This window comes from Echinops telfairi, unplaced genomic scaffold (assembly GCF_000313985.2).
Source record: "Echinops telfairi isolate 266 unplaced genomic scaffold, ASM31398v2 ScPeMD7_3;HRSCAF=10, whole genome shotgun sequence".
Lineage (NCBI taxonomy): Eukaryota > Metazoa > Chordata > Mammalia > Afrosoricida > Tenrecidae > Echinops > Echinops telfairi.
In genome coordinates, this window is record NW_022103899.1 from 58,711,021 (window position 1) to 58,731,179 (window position 20,159).

The 20,159-nt window shown below is 44.4% G+C and overlaps 2 protein-coding genes across 7 annotated transcripts in view; one reads left to right on the forward strand and one right to left on the reverse strand.

The window, feature by feature from the left end:
• GIGYF2 (GRB10 interacting GYF protein 2) overlaps positions 1-20,159 on the forward strand; it is a 114,570-nt gene that overhangs the window by 52,190 nt on the left and 42,221 nt on the right. The gene's annotated exons all lie outside the window — the stretch shown is intronic.
• Positions 1,335-10,737, reverse strand: KCNJ13 (potassium inwardly rectifying channel subfamily J member 13). 3 transcript variants are annotated; one of them, XM_045296321.1, is made up of 3 exons: positions 10,638-10,737; positions 4,210-4,452; positions 1,335-2,158 (listed from the first exon to the last, which is right to left on the reverse strand). In XM_045296321.1, exons 2-3 carry the CDS (start codon positions 4,427-4,429, stop codon positions 1,536-1,538), a joined length of 843 nt encoding a protein of 280 aa, XP_045152256.1. In that variant the 5' UTR covers positions 4,430-4,452; positions 10,638-10,737; the 3' UTR covers positions 1,335-1,535. The 3 variants fall into 3 exon arrangements, with proteins under 3 accessions (XP_045152256.1, XP_045152255.1, XP_004701738.1); XM_045296320.1 differs by having other exon boundaries at positions 4,210-4,624; XM_004701681.2 differs by having other exon boundaries at positions 4,210-4,685.

Sequence of the window (20,159 nt, forward strand, 5' to 3'; positions counted from 1 at the left end):
CAAGGGTTCACAATAGTGTTTGGGTTCTTGTCAGACTTCTGCTGCCACCGGCGCAGAGCAGCCAGCCCACAGCTGTCCTGCGTTTGCTTTCCCTTTTGGTCAGAGAGCCGGGGATGACCCTTGCTACAGTGCCCGCTCTTCACAGCTGCTGCCTTTACTCAGCTTGTATTTCTCTAAATGCTGATACTTACCTGTGCCCTCACCATAGGGCAGGCTACTCGACCCCCATCCCACGTCATCCTGGAGAAGGGCAGCTCCAGGCAAGAAGGGCAGGGAGAAATCTTGGGGAACTGATAAGGTGACCTTTTTTGGTTCTTATTTTATGCCTGAGGACAGTTTTATTTTTTTAAATTGAAAAGTATGTAAAGGCTCAATTGACTTAAACTGGGCCAGTAGTTTGGGGTCCAGCTTAGACTTGGGGAGTGAAACATGAAGCTGCAGAAAAGACACCGTTGTTTTGGGGGAGAAGCTCTGGAAAGAAATATGAGCGTTCATCTAGCCCAGCCTCCCACTGGTGAGTAAACACTCACTTTATGTTTATAGAAAAAACTATCTGAAGTTGGAAACAGGAATTTGGATTTGAAGATATTTTGTTGCCTAATTATTTTTTGCTCTATTTGAGCATTTATTTTTCCTTGTGAAATTGTAACTCAAAAAGCCACTTTATGTACAGAAACTTTTCATATATTTGCTATTTATGAATTATTTAGGTCCTCTACGGCTTTCTGTCCCATTGAGTGGGTCACAGGAAGAAAGGGAGAACATGTTTTTCCTTCTCTCTGAGCCATCCAGATGACCAGTTGGTTTTCTAGGTCATTCTTTGATTATTGTGCAGAGTGACACTAAACCAGCTGCAGCATCTCCTCCCCAAGCACCACCAGCCTGCAGATGCTGGCCATGCTGCTGGGGCTCACCATGTGACCATATGCCACAGGTGGAGGAACTTGTATGTGGGGGTGGGGGTGGGGATTTGGGGGCGGGGCATCACATTCAAATGATGTCCTGCCTATGTTTATGCTGCAATATACTGTCTTTCCTGTAAACTTGCATTCTTAGCTGCTGTTCTAGTGTAGTAGTCTGGAGGACTAAATGAAGGCCCTTTGGTTTGAGAAGTAGTCAATTATGAAAGGATGTTCACTGATTAGTGTCAGGAGACGGCATTTGAGGCAAGACCCTGGGTTTTCCCCTGCGAGAGAGTTAGGGTTCATGTTTCCTAGGGTCCAGCTTTGTTAGCCTGCACTGTCCATTTCACCGTTGTTACTGGTCTTGTACTGTCCCCTTATAAATTCACACGTCTGTTTGTCGAGTCGCTTTTAGAGAACACAGGTACAGTCTTCGTAAAATAAGATTTTACACTTCCAGAATGGGTATAGTTAGCTTAGCCTTTTTTTGTGTGGGCACAGACATGATTATCGTGCTGTCATCAGAGAGATGGAATCAGAGTTGAGGGGAAAAGCTATGATGAAGCAAAGGTAGCTGTATAACTAGCAGGGTATGTTTAATACAGTACAAAAGAAGGGTGTTCTGGGCAAGTCTTACTCTGTCAGCCCTGTTTCAGAGATCTGAAAATTGTCAATGTTTTGTCCATTGATATGGATGTCCAGGTCAGTCCTGTTTGGGCTCTTAGAGACCAGAGGAGTTGGAAGTTGAGGGATTGTCTTGTCAAAATTCTCCATCTTGATTTGATATTCACCTTTGGAACCTCGGGTCAACAGAGATGCGAAACAGTGGTGTAACAAGATCTCTGAGGGCAGGTAGGATGTCCTCCGCTGGCAGGTTTCACCTGTGCCTTCCTGCATTGCCGAAAGGAAGACAACCAGCTCAAAGTGGGGAGGGTTCTCATGCTGGAGCAGTGTGGCCAGAGGGCTGGATGGCGTGATGGAGTGATGGTAGGCGAGAGGAAAAATGAAGAAGGGACATTCCTCGGAGCTGATGCCGTCGAGGTGGAAATCCACACTGGTCTGGTAGAGGTCTCCATTGTCTCGTTCCTGGTAGAGGACAGCGGAGACCCGCACGCTGGTGAGAGGGCTAGGTCGAATGTTGGCCACTTGGAAAATCAGATTGGGCTTGCCATCTATGTGAGCTACTACTGCTAAGTCAGTAAAGCGAATTGAGAAGGCTCGATTTTTCGGTCGGGCAATCTTCGCCACAAAAGCACCTAAATTAGAAACCATGGAATTTTTTTTAGAACATTGACCATACATAGCAACACTTTTTCCTGAATGAGAAGGGTGTATTAAATATTTAAGCATTTCTTACGTGCCACAACTGACCCTAGATGAACGAGGAATTGAAGGAATGTTTTGTTAATTGGGGCTATCTCATTTGCCTGGCTAATTTTTCAAAGCGTATGTACATTTTTACTTTTAAGAGCTGTGACATGGAAATGTGAAACCAGACCCTCTAGTTTCTTCCAGAGTCAAAGCGGTGGTGATCTCCTATATCCCTATTTATGCTGCCTCGTGGCCTTACCCCCACACCCGCAATCCCCACACCCCCAAGGTATTAGAAAAGACACAACGATGGGTTACAACCAGATTACTGCAAGCTGCCCTTGGGACTAGGTGCTGAGCAGAAGGCTTTGGGGTGCGGAGGGTGCTAGTAGAAAGAATGATCAAGAATAATTTCACTTTGAATTTCACTCTTAAGTAAATCTCACTCTTCATAATTTCACTCTTAAGTAAATCTCACTCTTCATAATTTCACTCTTAAGTAAACTGACTTGAAAGAAAGTGGTGGCTCCATAAGGTATGCCCTCAAGTGTATCTTCCCTGTGCCCCAAACTACAGATGCTCAAACTCAAACCTACTGCTATCAGGTCACTTCTGAGGTACATCAACCCTAATAGGGGGTTTCCAAAGCTGTAAATCTTTACAGAGCAAACAGCCTCATCTTCATACCTCAGCAACTGGCGGGTTTGAACCGCCAACTTTGCGGTTACTTAGCAGTACCACAAGGGCTCCTTGAACTACACCTCAGGGATTTGGATTATTTTTATCTCCCAGATATTGTTGACAGGCTGGAGAGGCCAGTGGCCCTTTAATAAGAATTGCATTTTAAAGGAATAAAAAGGACATGGATTGGATTAAAAGGAAACTAAAATATAATGAAATCCCGCAGAGCATTTAGACATATTTTATAAGTTGTCTTTATGTTTCCTTAATACGTTTAACCCCACCATCCAGTAGCAAGTTTAATGCTGTGTGACTTTGAAGCATCCTAGCATACTATGAAAATATCTGTGATTTGTATTTGTATCAGACTGATGGAAATGGGCTGATGAGCTGGTTTCTGTTGCCTGAATTCAGACTCACAGGAAATGCCAAATTTCAGGTAGGACACTGAAATAGGATGTATGTTCTTCCATCCAAATTTACCAACCCCCGCCCCCCACCCCCGCTTGCCTTTTGACCCTGAACTGACCTAGTTTCAGGACACTTGTTCCAGAAGTTGGGTGGTTTCTTATAGGTTGTAGAACCAGTCGGAGTTGGGAGCACCCCCGGTCCTGATGCCTGAGCACCGCTCCCCACCCCCACCCCCATTATGACCCAGTGCATATCCTCCTCGATTACTGCTGGGGAGTATGTTAAAATCAGGTCTTCTTTTCCTCGGAACAGTTACTATACCTACTTGATTAGGGAAGGAGTCTTGTTACCAGGTTCATGAGCAACACCTCCTTTGTTTATACCCCTGCATACTCCAGTGCTTTTTGTGCAGGCATGTACATGTGCCCAGCTCGTTCTCTGACTGACCCACAGTGCCCACTGAGCGTGGGCTCCACTCAGTGGTTCTGAGTGGATGATGAAGACATACACCCAGAGGAGAAAACTCTAGCACTGGGAAAAACTGACATTTCCCAGTCAAGGCAAGATGACGGTCAAAATAAATTCAGAAATATTGATTCACTTGTTTCATCACATGCTTAACTCTTCCTTAAGTTCCAATAGATGAAATTTAAGCATATGAAGGGACTTCAAAAAGCTCATGAAAAAAAATTGGTGTCTTTAAATTACGTTTCTCCACAAACTTCCTGAAGCCCCTATATATAGTCAGCATCCTTATCATTTCTTCTGGTGTTTGGCTCTAGATTTTCTGTCCCAGGCATTAACCTGCTAATAATGCAAAGAAGATGTTCTGTAACAGAACTGCATACAGCTAACTGTGTCCTTCCCCAAAGACACTCAGTTTTGTGTTTTAAAGAATAGTTACCTGTGATAAATGCCTCCAGCATGAGGCCTAGGAGCATTTGTATGGCCAGTAGGGCGATTGCGCTTGGGCAGTCACCACTGGGGAACATGGTGCCATAACCAATTGTGAGTTGTGTCTCCAGGGAGAAGGAGAAGGCCGCCGTGAAGCTGGTGATATACTTGACACAGATAGTGTGGTTTTCAGGTGGGGCGTCATGATCCAGCTCCAGGTCCCCGTTCATCTCAGCTAGGATGTACCAGAGCACTGCAAAGACAAGCCAGTGGACAACAAAAGAGGCAGAAAAGACCAACATCATCCAGCGCCAACGCATGTCCATCAGGATCCCCCAAGCATCTCGAAGATAGGCCAGGCCTCTTTGGGCGCCATCCATTTGAAGGGTGCTGTGGCCATCCTTGGTGACCATCCTCCGGTATCTCTGAGTGAGGAGAGGGGCAATAGCTTTGCAATTACTGCCATCCATCTTAGGCTGGACTTCTCTGAAAGCAAGAGCAAATTAGTCAGCCCTTCTCTGCCGGAGGTACAGGTAACATGCCTGAGTTCTGAGACCTCTCCTGCTTCTGTGACTACAACTAGAGAAAGGGCCTGCGCACTCAGACAACGTGCTGTCGCCTCCTCTGGGCCGAATAGGGCCAGGGGGTGGTCAGGTTATCCGTGTGCCCACTAATTCTTTGTTACCTCAGTTTACCTCTTGTATGGTTTCCTTGAATCACTCTTTACATAGAGTTTTGACATGATACCATCATGTCCCAAGTCCGATGCCATGTCCCCAAGGATGGGGCTGGCGGTTTGTGCCCATTTGATTGTCACCACTGTATCTTCCCTGCCCAAGCCCAAGCAATCAATTCAGTGTTTATGGATCGGACCAGACAGTATGTGGAAATAACAGAATGCTCGATTGATTTGTGATAAAAGGGAACATGCTAAACAGTGTTTCATAATAAATAAAACCCCAAACCAAACTTATTGCCATGAAGCCAATTGTGATGCATAGTGACCCTTTAGGGGAAGGTAGAACTGCCCCTGTGGTTTTCTAAGACTAGAATTCTTTATGGGAGTAGAAAGCCTTGTTGATAGTTTCAAACTGCTGGCTTTCTAATTAGCAGTCCACTTATTTATCAATAAGTGGGGATCATTTGGAAGCTTCCTGTGAGATTGTAATCCTTTGAAACCCGACTTGGTATCAGACAAGCCCGAGCTGGGCGAAGCTTTCCGAGAACTGTGGTTCTATATGTTGTATAATTAGCCTAGTGAGAGCACACCAGAGAGGTCTATGATGTAAGTTTATTGGGTTTGGTTACTTGGGCCATTTTCTTGGCATCCTACCTTCCTGGCTGACGGGTGGCTGGCCCTCTTGTGATACTGTAGCCTCTGAGCATTATCACAAGGGCTGAGGAGAGATGGCTTTCTCTGCACCCTGAGAAATCCTAGGTAGACATTCCTAGTAAATAAAGTAGAAGAAGCTTGAGGAGTGTAGTGAACTTAAGGAGTGTAGTGTAGTGAATTTGAGTGTAGTGAAAAAATTAGGAAGACATCAAATGGCAAAATGTAAAAGAGAATCATTAGTTTTTGAGCTGTGAGCAGTTCTTATGTGTGCGTATCCCTTCCTCAATGGTGAGCAGAAATCTATCTGTGTGCCTTGGACAAAGGTCTCCTAAGACTTATGTGCAGTGGTTCCCCAGAATGGGGACAAATGGTGGCTCTCCAGAATGGGGACAAATGGTGGCTCTCCAGAATGGGGACAAATGGTGGCTCTCCAGGCTATTGCTGCTTCTTTGCCGTAACCCTCCCCTTGGGTTTCATATTTGAATCCTTTCCCTCCCTCTCCAGAGCTAGGTGCACCGGGGAGTGCCGCAGCCCCCTTTGTACCCCTGAGTGACATGTAGGAAGGAGGAAGGACATGTGGAACTGGTTGCTGGCCAGGGTATGTTGGGCCCTCCTGTGTGTCAGGGCGGACGTTGGGGCTCTGAAGACCGCCATGTGTTTGCTGTGGAGTTGGACATGGACCAGCTGGATATTTGCAGTTTCCCCTTTGGGCCAGAGGCTATTTTAAACATTTATAGTATTAGAGACGTTCTCTTGTATTTTCTTTAAGTTGGAGCTTCTGAGGGGACATTGGCATGGTTGCTAAAATGAGTTAGGTTGGACTTTTAGAAATAGCTGTTTCATTTTACAGAACTTTGGGAAAAATAACTTTAGCACATTGATGTCTTAATAGTTATAATAAGTAATTATAATTTTATTTAGTTTTTTCCTCTTAGCATAGGTATTTAATTATGCTTATTTTGCTACCTGACTTAAATGGTTTAGGAGATTGGATGTCTGCCCTGTGGAAAGTAATAATAAAACCTTCATAGGCCCTGTACAAGGGTGCTGTCTTAACACATCCTCTCTAATTCTTTGGGATGTCAGTGCCATAGCCAGTATCCCTGTTTTTCAGGTGAAGTCACTGAGGCTCCAAGAGAGAGACGTGCAGGGCAAAAGGAGGCAGGATTTGGATTATCGTCCAGGTTTGACTGAACTCAAAGCCAGATGCTTTTGTTTTAACTGCAGAAAGCTGGCTATTCAGTTTGGTGAAATAAAAATTCTTCCTAAAATGATTGGGTTGCAGTCACAAGATGGCCCTTTGACAGCCAGCTTTTTAGTAAGTAAATAGTTGTCTTTGCCTTTCTAAATGTCATAGCTAGTCTAAAACATGGCTAACCTGCATCTAACCTGCATCGTTCTTAATGCACAGCAGCTACAATGAATGTAATTAGTGGCTATCTACTGCTTAGTTACCATATACCAGGAACAGACTAACGTGTGCACTTACGTGATGCTCAGAGCAAGCTCGACTTAAGTGTTGGTGGTTGCTTTATTGTTATGAAAAACACCTCTCCCTTTCTCAGTGAAAATGCCACTATTATCCCATCTTATAGAAGATGAAACCAAGATCACAAAGGCCGTGTGGTGGGGGGGTAGGAATCCCACAGACGCCGAGTGCGCAGAGGCAATGTCGGGTTGCCTCAAAAACAGACATTTGACTCTAGTTAACCTTTATGAAAAACACTATGTTCCGTTTGACTAGTTTTGTTCAAAAGCCACTACAGAATATGTGGTCTTTAATTATGCTTGTGAGATTCAGACCTATGATATGATACGCAGCATATTTTCAGTTAAGGAAGACTTCTTTCAAGATTTGTAGATTAGTACAGTCACAAGTACTGCACACTCTGGTATTTTAGATTCTCCAGACCAGTAGACTTAAGAGCAAACTGTGGAGAGGCGAGTTCTTACACAGCGGTGCCAACTATGCATTTTGCCAGGTGAGGAGGCACTTTTGAAACATACTACTACCACCATCACCACCATTTTATGAAAGAAAGGACATTTTCCCCTTTGAGGAAGAGGACGGGCACATCCACAAAAGGGGAGTTTGGCTCTACCGTGTGTAGCCGACTGCTTGGTCCGCCCTTCAAGGTCTTGCCTCCTGCTTGTCAGAAAGGGCCCCACGGGCCTGCCCCTTGGCGCAGTGCTGCTCCCCGGAGCCACTGTCCTGGGGCTGCTTCCCACCTCATCTTAACTGCGGGGTGGGGGGCGGGCGGGCGGGCAGGGAGGTGCCATGATTCTTCTAGATTTTTAAAATCTGCCGTAGGTAATAATATCTAAAATTCATTAACCTGGAGAGAGTCTTTCTGTATATACTACAACTCACAAGATTAAGTTCTCCCATTTGGACTCGTTCACTTGTTACCTACAACCTTTATAGCTGTCTTATGCTAGGTCTCGTGCAAGGAAATTACCTGGAGAAATCTGTGAACAGGAAAGTCAGAAGATTAAAACAAAGCAGTGAAACAATCTCTTTTTTTAATGTAAGACTTTGCTAGCTTTTGTTTAGACTGTCTTGGGAAGTAGTGGAGGGAAGTAAGATTCTGATCCCCGCTTAAGAGATTACTCTGAATAACTCCATTCTTTGAACTCATGTAGTTAGTGTGGTTTACACAGAGGACGCAGGAGGGGAGTCTTAACCATCTCTGTGCTTGGGTAGCTATATGTCATTTGGCAAGTCACCCAATACTCTTGGCCAGGCTTCCTTGTATTTAAAAAGAAGAGAAAGAAAGAATTAAAGAGCACAATCTTCTACAGTTCTTTAAGTTTTCAAACTTACTTACAGTTTCCTCAACTGATAGGTACAGTAGCCTGATAGGATTTCTTTATTTATATATTTACACACACACCCCCTTCTCATGTTGATTGGTTTTATTTTATTATTATTTTTAATCATTTTATTGGGGGGAGATTAGTTTTATTTTTAAGTTAGATTATGGTTGCCTGTTACCTGTAGTACCTTTCTATCACATTTAAAAAGTGTCTGAAGGGCAGGCGTTATGCTCTTATATATCCGAGCTGTTTTCAGATCCCTATGGACATAGTGCTTTTTGAGGATAGCAGTTGCCTTGGTTAGTGTTGATAGGATTTTTATCAGCCAATTCCAATAGAAAGTAGAATGGGAACTTGATAAGGTTTCTCATATCCATGTGGGGGGGCTGTAAAATATTTGCCGGTTCTTCCACACATAAACGCTGAAGACGAATGTGTGCATAAGTAAGTGTGGTGAAGAAGGCTGATGGTGCCCGGCTATTGAGACCTATAGCGTCTGGGGACTTAAAGGCTTGAAAGTAAACGAGCGGCCATCTAGCCCAGAAGCAACAAAGCCCACATGGAAGCAGCACTCCAACATGTGTGATCATGAAGGGCCAAAGGGACCAGGCTTTAAACACCAAAGGTGGGGAGGGGGAATCATATCCTCGTCAATGAGGGTGGCGCGTGATGGAGACCCAATGCCCATCTCTAGACAACTGGACATACCTTGCAGAGGGGTAGTGGGGAGATGAGTCACTTAGGGTACAGTATAGCAATAATGAAACCCACAACCTTCCTCTAGTTCTTAAACGCTTCCTCCCCTCAACTACCAGGACCCCAATTTTGCCTTGCAGACCTGGTTAGACCAGATGATGCACAGCGGTACAGATGGGAATTGGAAACGCAGGGAATCTCTCAGGACCAGGGGTGACAGTGGCGATACCAGGAGGGAAAGGGGGAATGGATCACAGGGAGCTACATATAACTTCCTCTCTGGGGGACGGGCAGCAGAAGGGTGGGTGAAGGGAGACGCCGGACAGTGTAATATAAGATACAATAATAATTTATAAACTATTAAGGGTGCATGGGGGAGAGGGGAGGAGGAAGGGAAGGGGAGGGGGAAAAAAAGGAAAATGAGCTGATTCCGGGAACCCAAGAGGTAAGTGAATTTTGGGAATAATGAGGGCAACAAATGTATAGATGTGGTTTACACAATTGATCTATGGGGTATGTATTGTGATGAATTGTATGAGCACCAATAAATTGATTAAAAAAAAAGATACAAAATAATAATAATATATAACAGATCAAGGATTCACGAGGGTGGGAGGATGGGGGAGGGAGGGGGGGAAGAGGACCTTATACACGGGCTCAAGTAGAAAATGTTTTGGAAATGATGATGGCAACATATGTACAAATATGCTTGATACAATTGATGTATGGAGCTGTAAGAGCCCCCAATAAAATGATTTAACAAAACAAACAAAAATATTTGCCGGTTCATAAACTATTTGGTGAAAGAAAGTAGTGCTTTATAAAGATGAGAGTTTGGCTCCCTCCTTGGTCATCAGAACAGTAGATTCATCCTACTTAGATTGTCGCGCTCCCCAGGCTGTCTGTCCTTTTGCTGTGTTGGGAAGTAGCACTGTAGTTCCTAGTCAACAGGACACACAGGCTGTAAAGACAGTGCTGTGCACAATAGAGTGTTCCCATGCCTTTGTCCCCATCTGCTTTTAACACCGAAGTCTTCAGATCCTCTCACTGCCCTACATAAACGAGGTCAAGCAATCGGAGTTATAACTCTTACGTAAGCCCAGAGACTTTTCTTGTTTTACATTTCACTTTTTTATTTGTAGAAGCATCTACTAATTTTAGTAGTAATTCCCCATTTAAGCGGAATTCAAAATGAAGATACTCATTGTTATTCCATTATTAAGAAAAACAAAAACAAAATGATGTATTTTTTGTCATTTGTTTTCGTATGCTCATTTACAATTTCTTTTGTACTTTGCAAAAGAAGGCACTTTTTTTTAAGTCTCTGACTTTTAAATTTTATTTTTTTATGTGGCCTTTCTGTTCTACTTATTTCTATGCTATAATGGATTGAGAAGAGAATTTCCAGTAACTTTTTTTTAAGTAGCACTATTGCCATTCCATTTCTAAAATTTAGGGAATGAGAATAAAGAACTGTAATAGAGATCCTGGTAGAAACTGAAGAACTAGCTCTGTCTTCACTTGCCAACCCATGTCTTTCCCGGCTCCCTTTAAGAACAGAAAGCAGAACGAGTATGGTTTCCTGTACTCACCAGTTCTTTTGATGGGTGAGCCTGAGTGCAAAGGTAGGTCTTGAGGAAACCGGCCCAGGATGTCTTTTTGCTCAGGTAACTCTAATCTCCCAGTGCTTTGTAGGTTCTCTCCTTGGACTGGGTTTACAGTTCACATTCCTCTGTTTATAATGTCGTGGGGGCTGGTTTCCGCTGAAGCTGATGTGATTGGTCACTCGGTCTGCAGGGGGGCCAATTAGCTCTGATCATGTGGAAAAGAATGCTGGTTTGTTAGGAGGGCTTTCTTTACCCAACACAAACCCTAACAACTCTGGAGAAAGCCTCCAGAGCTGACTTGGAGCAGGGGTGCATTTTTTCCCTCTAATCAGGACCGGTCTTTAGTAAGTTTGCATAATCTTCCTTAAGAGTCTATTTGACAGTTCAAAGGGATAAAATTCCCTGCAAGATTTCTTTTCAGCCGGCTTTCCTTATATAGCATGTTGAAGTGTGAGAGATTGCCTCTACTAATCTTTTTCTTCCTTTCTCCGTCTCTTTGGGAAAGGCTTATTTGGATGGAGACTTTCAGGCATGAATTATTGAATTGGTTTTTCTAGTTCAATTTTTATAACATGCCTCATCAGAGTGGTTACCATTAATTCCAGAACTAGTGATAGATGTACTGTAATTTAAATACCCGAAGTCTCCCTTTCCCCCTTTATTATTTGCAAAAAAGTAGACTTTTCTTTTTTTCTTTCTTTCTTTACTAGATTCTATCCAAACATGCTGGCATAGGAGTAAGTGTAATTGTTTGTTTGATACCTTGTGCTTCTCTGAAATGAGAGAAAGCGTTTCTTCGACTTGGAGAGTTTACTGAGGGGAAGCATGACACCAGTCCTCAGGTGGAGTGTACAAAGTACAGAAAACTGAACCCCGTTGAGCAGGGACCTATCTTTGAGCCTGCTGGTCATGACCTAGAAGTGAGCGATGGGGCGCCTCTGTATAACGCCTCCCTGAGCAGCATTTCCTCTTCCTTTGCTAGCTGCTGGTGTGCAAACTTTGATCAAATATCACATGTAAGAGGATCTGGGAAACAAAGACTGGGATTGTTGAGGGTAAATCATGGAAGGCCTGCTGGGGAAAGTATTAATGTCGGCCAATATAATGCTACTTAGAACGCAAAATCTGCCTTGTAGGCTCCCTCCCCTGTTGAAAAGTATATTAATTCCTTCTTTGTTTCATTAATGCCAAACATTTCCATACAAGTTGAGACACAGCATTGAACACTTTGACCTTCAGAATCAGGGAAGGTGAAATTTCAAAGGGAACATGTGGCCCAAAGCTAGCCTGCTGCCTGTATGCGCTCACTGGTGATTGGTGGGAATTTTATTGTCTGTCAGTTGTCAGCCGGCTGGTAAAAAGTAAAGCCAGCTGCAGAGCAAGTGTAGTGTAGCATTGCCACAAATTGCTGTCGTTGGCCTGAAGTAACCATCCCTGAGTCAGTGTCAGAGTGACTTGGCAGAGCGATCGATCTCAGTGAAGAACGAAAGGGGCTTGAGGGAAGACGACTTGGGACTTCTGGATCTGGACAGTGTGAGTGCTTGCTGTGGGACTTGGACCAGGAGACCTGCACACCTATAGTCTGGCTGGTGGATGGGAGCGCTGGAGGGCCTGCTCTGCATGCAGTGAAGCATGTGCGCTGCAGCAGCCAGAGACCCAGGCTTTGGAGCTGTCTTCTGGGGCTGAATGACATCAGCATCAGCCCAGATGGCCTGCCCTCTAGACAGAATCCGTGCTTCCTGTTGTAGGGTTTCTGTAGAGGAATTAGAGATGACTCTGGGGCAGGTCTTCTGTGTCACATAAGTGCTAGACACCCAGTCATAGGTCTCTTTCTTTGGCTTTTTTATTTAAAATGATTAAACAGGTCTTAAAATAGGTACCTTTTAAATTTAACTTCATTCCTCAGTCTCTAAAAGGATTTTGTTCTCTTTCTGGCTGAAGAAACAGGGAATATGAAAAGCAAACAAACAAACAAACAAACAAACAAACAAACTCACTCACTACCATTGTTAAGTTGACACCAACTCATAGCGACCCTATATGGCACCCCTAAGTGTATCACAGTACATTTGAAAACATCAGACCTTTCAGTGGGCATGGCATGTCTGGCCTTTGTCCCCACTGACTACCTCCTTCCCTGACCATGTGAGTCCTGATCTCCCTTGCTCTCTCCAGAAGATGGCATGACCTCTCCCAGTGCTGCCTGGGGCTGGCCGCCCACCCAGAGTCTTGCCTGGAGGTGGCAGGCTTGTTGCGGGAGTATGCTCAGGCACAGCACACTGACAGCATACTCAGATCACATGCCGGGCTTTCTCAAGGAGGTTTTGATAAAAGTACAGTCCCTCCAGACTCCCTCCCAGACAGGAACTGCTCTTACGTTAACTGATGGAGCAGACCAGACCTGTTGTGCTTGGGGGCTAGTGAAGAGTTTGGCAGTCCCCACGACCACCTGCCCTCTGACACCAGACTACATATCAGCGTGATCATTCACTTGAACGCTGCACAGAACGCCAAAAGGCAATAACGTCACAGCGAGGCTTTATCCCAGCCAAGGATGCAGACGAGCGCTGGCCTTGGAAGAAAGAGCAGAGCAGAGTTGAGGTCCTGTGAGGCCAGGCTGGCTTCAGGTGGCTCTCTCCTAGCAGAGTTGTGGACAGCTCCTCTCTTCCCACATGTGTTGCCAGTAGGAATCCTACTTGAGCCATGGAGTCCCGATTCCGGGGCCCACAGTTCCAAGTGGCTTGAGTGACCGACCTTCCTCCCCTGCTTCCGACCTTCCTTCCAACCTTTCTCCCCTTGAGAGCAAATTTATACCCGTGACCCAAGCCCGCACATAAAATAAGCCAGAGTGTTGGCATCAATTTTGGCTTCCTCAGTAAGCAAGGCAAGCATGGGATTTTTTGTGCTTACATACAAATCTGTAGTGAACAATTTCACATTGTTTCACCACAGCGCTGTCAGCTTCTCAGTCTGGCGGGCACGTGTCTCTGAACCCTATAGCACCTGCCTTCAGAATCTGAGCCTCTTTTCTGCTATGCAGTCCCTGACAGCAACAGAGTGCCAGTAAGCGAGGTAAGCCTGGGTTTACTTGTGCTTGGTGAAATGCTTTCACCACACTAGGTAGTGAAACCCAGGTGAAAGGGTTCCCTGCAGACTTGTAAATCGGCACTAGCCAGCCCATGCTTCCCTTGTTGGGGATGTGGCTCAGGGGCAAGGGCCAAGCCTCTCTTTGGACTAAATGTGGCCTCTAGTATATAGCTTGGTTAGGGAAGTGGCGAACCTCTGTGGAGCTTGACCGTCCAGTTACCCACCCTAAGTGGCTTGGTTTCCTGGTCATCCTAGGTGGAAAAGGAGAAGTGACTATCAACCCCAGGGTAGGATTCCCTCCCACTACTTTCTGGCTGTGATAGAAAATGCGTTCAGTGTTGATCAGAGACTGTGTATCTGAATAGAGGAGTGCAAAACCACTTGCTAGAAAAATTTGCACATAAACAAGCTTCAAAGTCTGTCCCATAATTCCACTTTTGCTTTTGGCGATTGGGCACTTGTAAGCTCCAAGTCTCACAGCTGTAGATTTTGTTGGCCGAGTGCCTCTCAGCTCCATCTGAAGTTTTCCATAAACACCATTTTTGGCTGGGAGTCAAACATGCACACAGGTGCCCTTCCGTTGCTCTCTCCCCTTAGGAAGTCTGCTCAGTTAGACCCGCCACAGCAGTGCCGCGGCACGAGTCAGTGACTAATGAAGGTTTTGGAGAATCCTGGGCAGACTGAACACATCTGAGCAGAAGCATCGAGGATCTGCTTACATGTGTTTCATATACATCTTTAAGCACTTTTTGCACATCTTTATTTACTGCCGATGCAGGAGTGGAGGGTGCATTATGTAGGTAATATAGTTTGCTCATGAAATAGTACCTTTAGGTACTACCTACATAATGTACCTTCCGTTCATAGAAGAGGAAAAATGCACTTAGAATGTGTGGCTCTTTACCCTTTGGAGGTCAGAGACACCTTTTAAGACTCTGATCAAAGCTTCAGATTCTCTCCCGTGGGTGGAGGGGACATGGTGGCAGGAAGCGTGTCAGCAGAGTATGTATGTATGTGTTCCAACTTTACAGCTTGCTCACAGATAACATGTTCGGAACCCAGTGTAGACAGCAGTATATTAAATGACTCCATGAGATATACTTCTAAGTCATCTTGTGTACAAATTAAGCCAAGACTTGAAGAAAAAGCCAACTGGAATGTTTGGCACTCCAATGTTGGAAAAGAAGGGAAGTCCTTTGAATTTTGATGTTGATGAAGAGTGTGGACTAGCAGAAGACTGAACAGATCTGTCCTGGAAGAGGGAGAGCCACAATGCTATTGAGAAATGAGGATGGCGAGGCTTTATCTCATGGTCTTTGAATGTATTATGAGAAGGGACCAGTCCCTGGAGGACATCATGCTCGATAAAAGTAAGAGAGTCAGCCCCAAAGCGGAAGGCCCTCAAAGAGATGGGTTTGCTAAAGTGGCTGATACAGTGGGCTAGAGCACACGTCATCCTGTGAGGGTGATGCAGGACTAGGTGGTGGTTTGTTCTTTGTACAGAGGGTTGCTGTGAGTCAGAGTGAGTCAGAGTGCGTCAGAATCTACCTGATGGTACCTAACAGCAGCTGTCATGCTGTTGCTGTTACAGAAGCACAGCAGGAAACACACTTTCATTTTGAATGCTGTGTTAGACAGGGTTCTCTAGAGAGATAAAACCAAATTGCTGATAATTCAATATATTTATTTATAAAGATAATTAGATATATAACAAGAAATGAACTGTTAAAGCATATACAGATAAATATGTAATACAAGAAAGAAACAGTTAAATTATAAAGCACTACAACTGGCTCAATTCAACTCACTGCCATGAGAGAGTTGTGAGAGACTAGCAGTCCTTCCAGTCCAGTCTGCTGCCAGATCTTCCTCTATTTATAGAGAGAGCTAGGCTATGTCAGCACAGCAGCCAATCAGAAGGCAGGTCACCAACTGCCAGTCCCCAGCTCCAGCGATCTCTTAAAGGGACCTCAACTTACAGCGACACAGTCCACAGGCTAGGCATCCCACAGGTAGTGTAGCCTTTAAATTGAGGCACAGGATAAGCAAGGCAGCCGCACACTGGTCCGATGATCAAAGAGCGAGAGACAAGAAAGGCGAGACTCACCAAGGCATTTATCTCTCTGCCCTTCAGTTAATCCCACCTGTGTTTATCGGCCAGGCTGGCACAATAAACTATCTCAAATGCTGAGAAGGGTCATGTGGGTGTCCCACACTCATTTCCCCCTAGTCAGATAAAGTTCTAGCATTTTTAGACTCGAAAGGGACAATGCCCAGTAATATGTGAATGTAAAATTTTTTTCTCCTAACCCTCAAATTATATGCTACATGACTACAATCAAACTCATGCCATTGCTTCCAATCTGACTCATAGTGACCCTATGGGGCAGAGTAGAACTGCCTCGTGGGTTTCTGAGACTGTAACTCTTTATGGGAGTAGAAAAGTTCATCTTTCACCGAGAAGCAACTGTTGGTTTTGAACTGCTGACCCTGTGGTTAGCAGCCCCATGTATGCATACCCACTATGCCATTAGGGCTCCTCCACTCTCCTTGACACTTGACCCAAATTTACTGTAACCATTTAGATTATAAAGGATTTATCTTAACATACTAGAGCAAGTCTTAACATGCAGTGTGGTTTTTAAAATGTAGTTTAATAAGCAAACTTGTTCTCTCACAGCCAGGATGCCAGAAGTCCCAATTCAGAGTGCTGGCTCTAGGGGAAGGCTCACTCCCTCTGTTGGCTCTCAGGGACATCTTTGGCCTTTCAGCCTCTATAGGCCCAGCATTCCTTAGAGTGCTCCATGAGTCTTGGCATGAGTTATGCACTGGGTCTAGGGACTCTCACAGGGCAGGGACCCTAGGTCCCAAAGACGGCATTCTGCCTCCTGCCTCTTCTTGCCTGGGGTGGTGGCTCCTCTCACACGGTGTGATTTTTAGTTGTGTGAGTCGTTACTGGTGTGAGCCGCTGAATCAGCCCCTGACTCAAGGTGGCCTCTGCACAGTGCAAGCAAGTGTTGTTCATTGTGGTTTGGGCTGTTGTGACCCATGGGGCTTTCATAGGCTGGTCTTTGGAAGTAGATCCCCTGGCCTTTTGTCCTAGTCTGCCTTAGTCTGGGGGCACTCCTGAAACCTGCTTGGCATCATTGTAACATGCAGGCCTCCACAGACAGGCGAGTGGTGGCTGGACGAGGGGAGTGGGCTGCATTAGTAGGGAATCAAGCCCAGCCCTCTCATGTGGATGTGAGAATTCTGCCTCTCTCCCCCTCTAGTGTTCCACCTGCCCCCCCTCTTACACTAGCAGTAATTAAGAACGAGCTTTTTATTAAACAGTGGTTGAAGCCTTATTTTTCCCCTCACAATAATTCCTAGAGTAAAATTTTTATAGTAAGTTGGTCTTGTCTGTTGTCAGGGGTACACATTTTGAGAACATTTCTTCAGGAAGGTGAGCGCAAAAGATGTACTATGGCCTGGGGCCTCTGCTGGTTATATTTAGATGTCGTTTCTTCCTGCTTACCCTAATCCTAAATTTGAACCCAACTCTTAACTCCAACCCTTAACTCTTAAGTCTTAACACAGATGTTATCACTTACTGCACTATCCCTAAACCTATACCTCACTGTAACCCAGCGGTTCTCAATCTGTAGGTCATGACCCCTTTAGGGGTCACCTGATTCATAACAGTAGCAAAATTACAGTTATGAAGTAGCAACGAAAATAATTTTATGGTTGGGAGATCACCACAACATGAGGCACTGTATTAAAGGGTCGCGGCATTAGGAAGGTTGAGAACAAACTGCTCAAACCCTTAACATTGAATCCTTATCACAGGCTTTATCTGGAATTCTTGCTGCTTCCCCTGGTGTCATCTGTGAGTAAGCTGCCGAAGATGATGGAGTGGATGTGAGCCCCATAGTAGTAGATGTAGGAACTCAAACACAGCTCTGTCTCTGATTTGGGCTCTACTCAGCTGTGTGACCCTCCAGATGACACCCTCCTGGCAGATGCAGTGGAGATGAAAATGATGCCTGGCTACCTGGGGGTGATGGGGACCAGATGAGCCGTTTCATGGCTTTTGTCGCCTGCTATATGTCAGGGCTTTTGTTTCCATGCCTGCCCCTAGACTGTGAACCTGCAGGGCAGGTGCTGACTGAGCCCTATTGGTTTTCAGTTCTGTACCCCTAATTTGTGTGTGTGTGTGTGTGTGTGTGTGTGTGTGTGTGTGTGTGTGTGTTTTAAGAGTAGGCACACTCAGATTATTACTTTTTAGACATCTGAGTACAACAGATAAACAAATGGTGACGTCGTTCTGTTTCTTTGGAAGGAATCTTTGAGAGCACATGCTAAAGTGGAACACACCTTATGATCTAACAATGGCATTCTGAGGTAGGGAGCCCAGAGAAATGTCCATCTCTCCACTCTGTCACGTTCCCAGCAGGGGAGACCTGGAACCCTGCTAGAGGCGCCTCAGCTGTAGAGTAATAAGTTGTAGATGCTCCCAAACAGCAAGGCCAAGGACAAACTGGGATGCTCTGAAACAATGTGTTCCTCAAAAGAAGGCAGCAGGGGAAGAAAATACACCGGAAAGACGTGATTGGGAGGGAGTAGCCTTTGGAGAGCTCAGTTCTTTTCCCCCCTCAGGTTATGTAGGTATAATTGAAGACTTTAGGGGGTAGCTCATTTATGTTTCATATATTGATGTGTTTGTGTTCTTTTTTGGTAAGACTACGGCACTTCTGTATAGCCTTTTCCTAAGGAAGGAGACGAGTGAAATTCATTGGACAGTTTATGAATTCTTTCATCTTATTCATCTGAAAAGGACAGGGACCCCAGAAGCAGAATGGACTTGTCTTGCTCTTCTGTGGCTGGCAGTAAGAATGGCACTATGCTGATGTGTCTTGGCTTGCCAGAGAAGTCATATTCATGATTTCATTGTGTAGTCTTTATTTATTTTTAAAATTTAATTTATTTTAAATTTATTATTAACTGGGATTTAATACACATATCATTCCATAGTTCACATTGTGTAGTATTTAATATGTGAAAACATAAGTTGTAATTTTTAGAAGTTACTTTGTGGAAACACAGCTTTTGTTTTGATTTTAATTAACTCTGTAATAGATTATGCTTTGTGTAAGCTGAACCACCAGCCTCTAAGCACATACTCGAATATACTCGTGTATAAGCTGAGTTTTTCAGCACATTTTTATGCAGTTTTTGTAGTAAAATTAGGTGCCTCGGCTGATATTCAGGTTGGCTTGTACTTGAGTATATATGGTATATGCTCTCACTAGCCCCGCCAAGTGTATAGAACAGAGTTAGAGCTAGAATTCAGTACTAGGTCTGATGACTCCAAATTTTTTTTTGGTATTGTGCTATGCATAAGGTTTCAGTAGCTCCTTCCTTCGAAGTGGGGAGCTGTGTTCTCCTTTGTTGTCTGTTGTTGGTCTGGAAGCTCCACTGAGATTTGTTCACTTTGGCTGGCATTTGGAATACCAGTGACATAGCTTCCAATATCACAGCAGTACACAAACCACCACAGTACAGCAAACTGACAGAGAAGTGGTGGAATACCAGTTGAAATTAAAATACCAATGGAAATGTTTCAACAAGTTGAAGCACCAGAAGCACTTACTCGTGGATACCAGAAATTTGGAAGAGAGCTACTTGGCCAACTGATTGGAAGAGATCCATATTTGTGCCCATTCTAAAGAAGAAGGTGACCAAAAAGAATGCTCAAACTATAGAACAATATCACATGCAAGGAAAATTTTGCTTAAGGTCATCCAACAACGGTTGCAGCAGTTGTTGATAAAGAGAACTGCCAGAGGTTCAGGCTAGATTCAGGAGGGGACGTGTAACAAGTGATATCATTGCTGATGTCAGACAGAGGGATCTTGACTCAAAAGCAGAGAGTACCAGAAAGATGTTTACTTGTGTTTCATTAACTATGCAAAGGCATTCGACTGTGTGGACCTTGATAAACTGTGGATAACCTTCAGGAGAATGGGAATTCCAGAACACTTCATTGTGCTCATTCGGAACTTATGCATGAATCAAGAGGTAATTATGTGAACAGAACAAGGGCATACTGTATGGCTTAAAATCCAGAAAGGTGTGCGGTGCATGCTCTCACCATGCTTGTTCAAAGAGTTGGATTGTCACAGGGCTTCCACAATGGCCTCAAGCAAAGGAACAATTGTGAGGGTGGTGCAAGAACAGGCAGTGCTCTGTTCTGTTGTGCACAGGAAAGCTGTGACACCCAACAACAACAACAGTGTACTGCTCTGGATTGTTATAAAAAAATTAATTTTGAACAAGAAATCACATAAACAGCCAAACTTTATTTATTTATTTATTTATTTTTTGGGGGGTGTGCATTTTGTAAATAGTTTATCTTTTTAAATCATTTTATTAGGG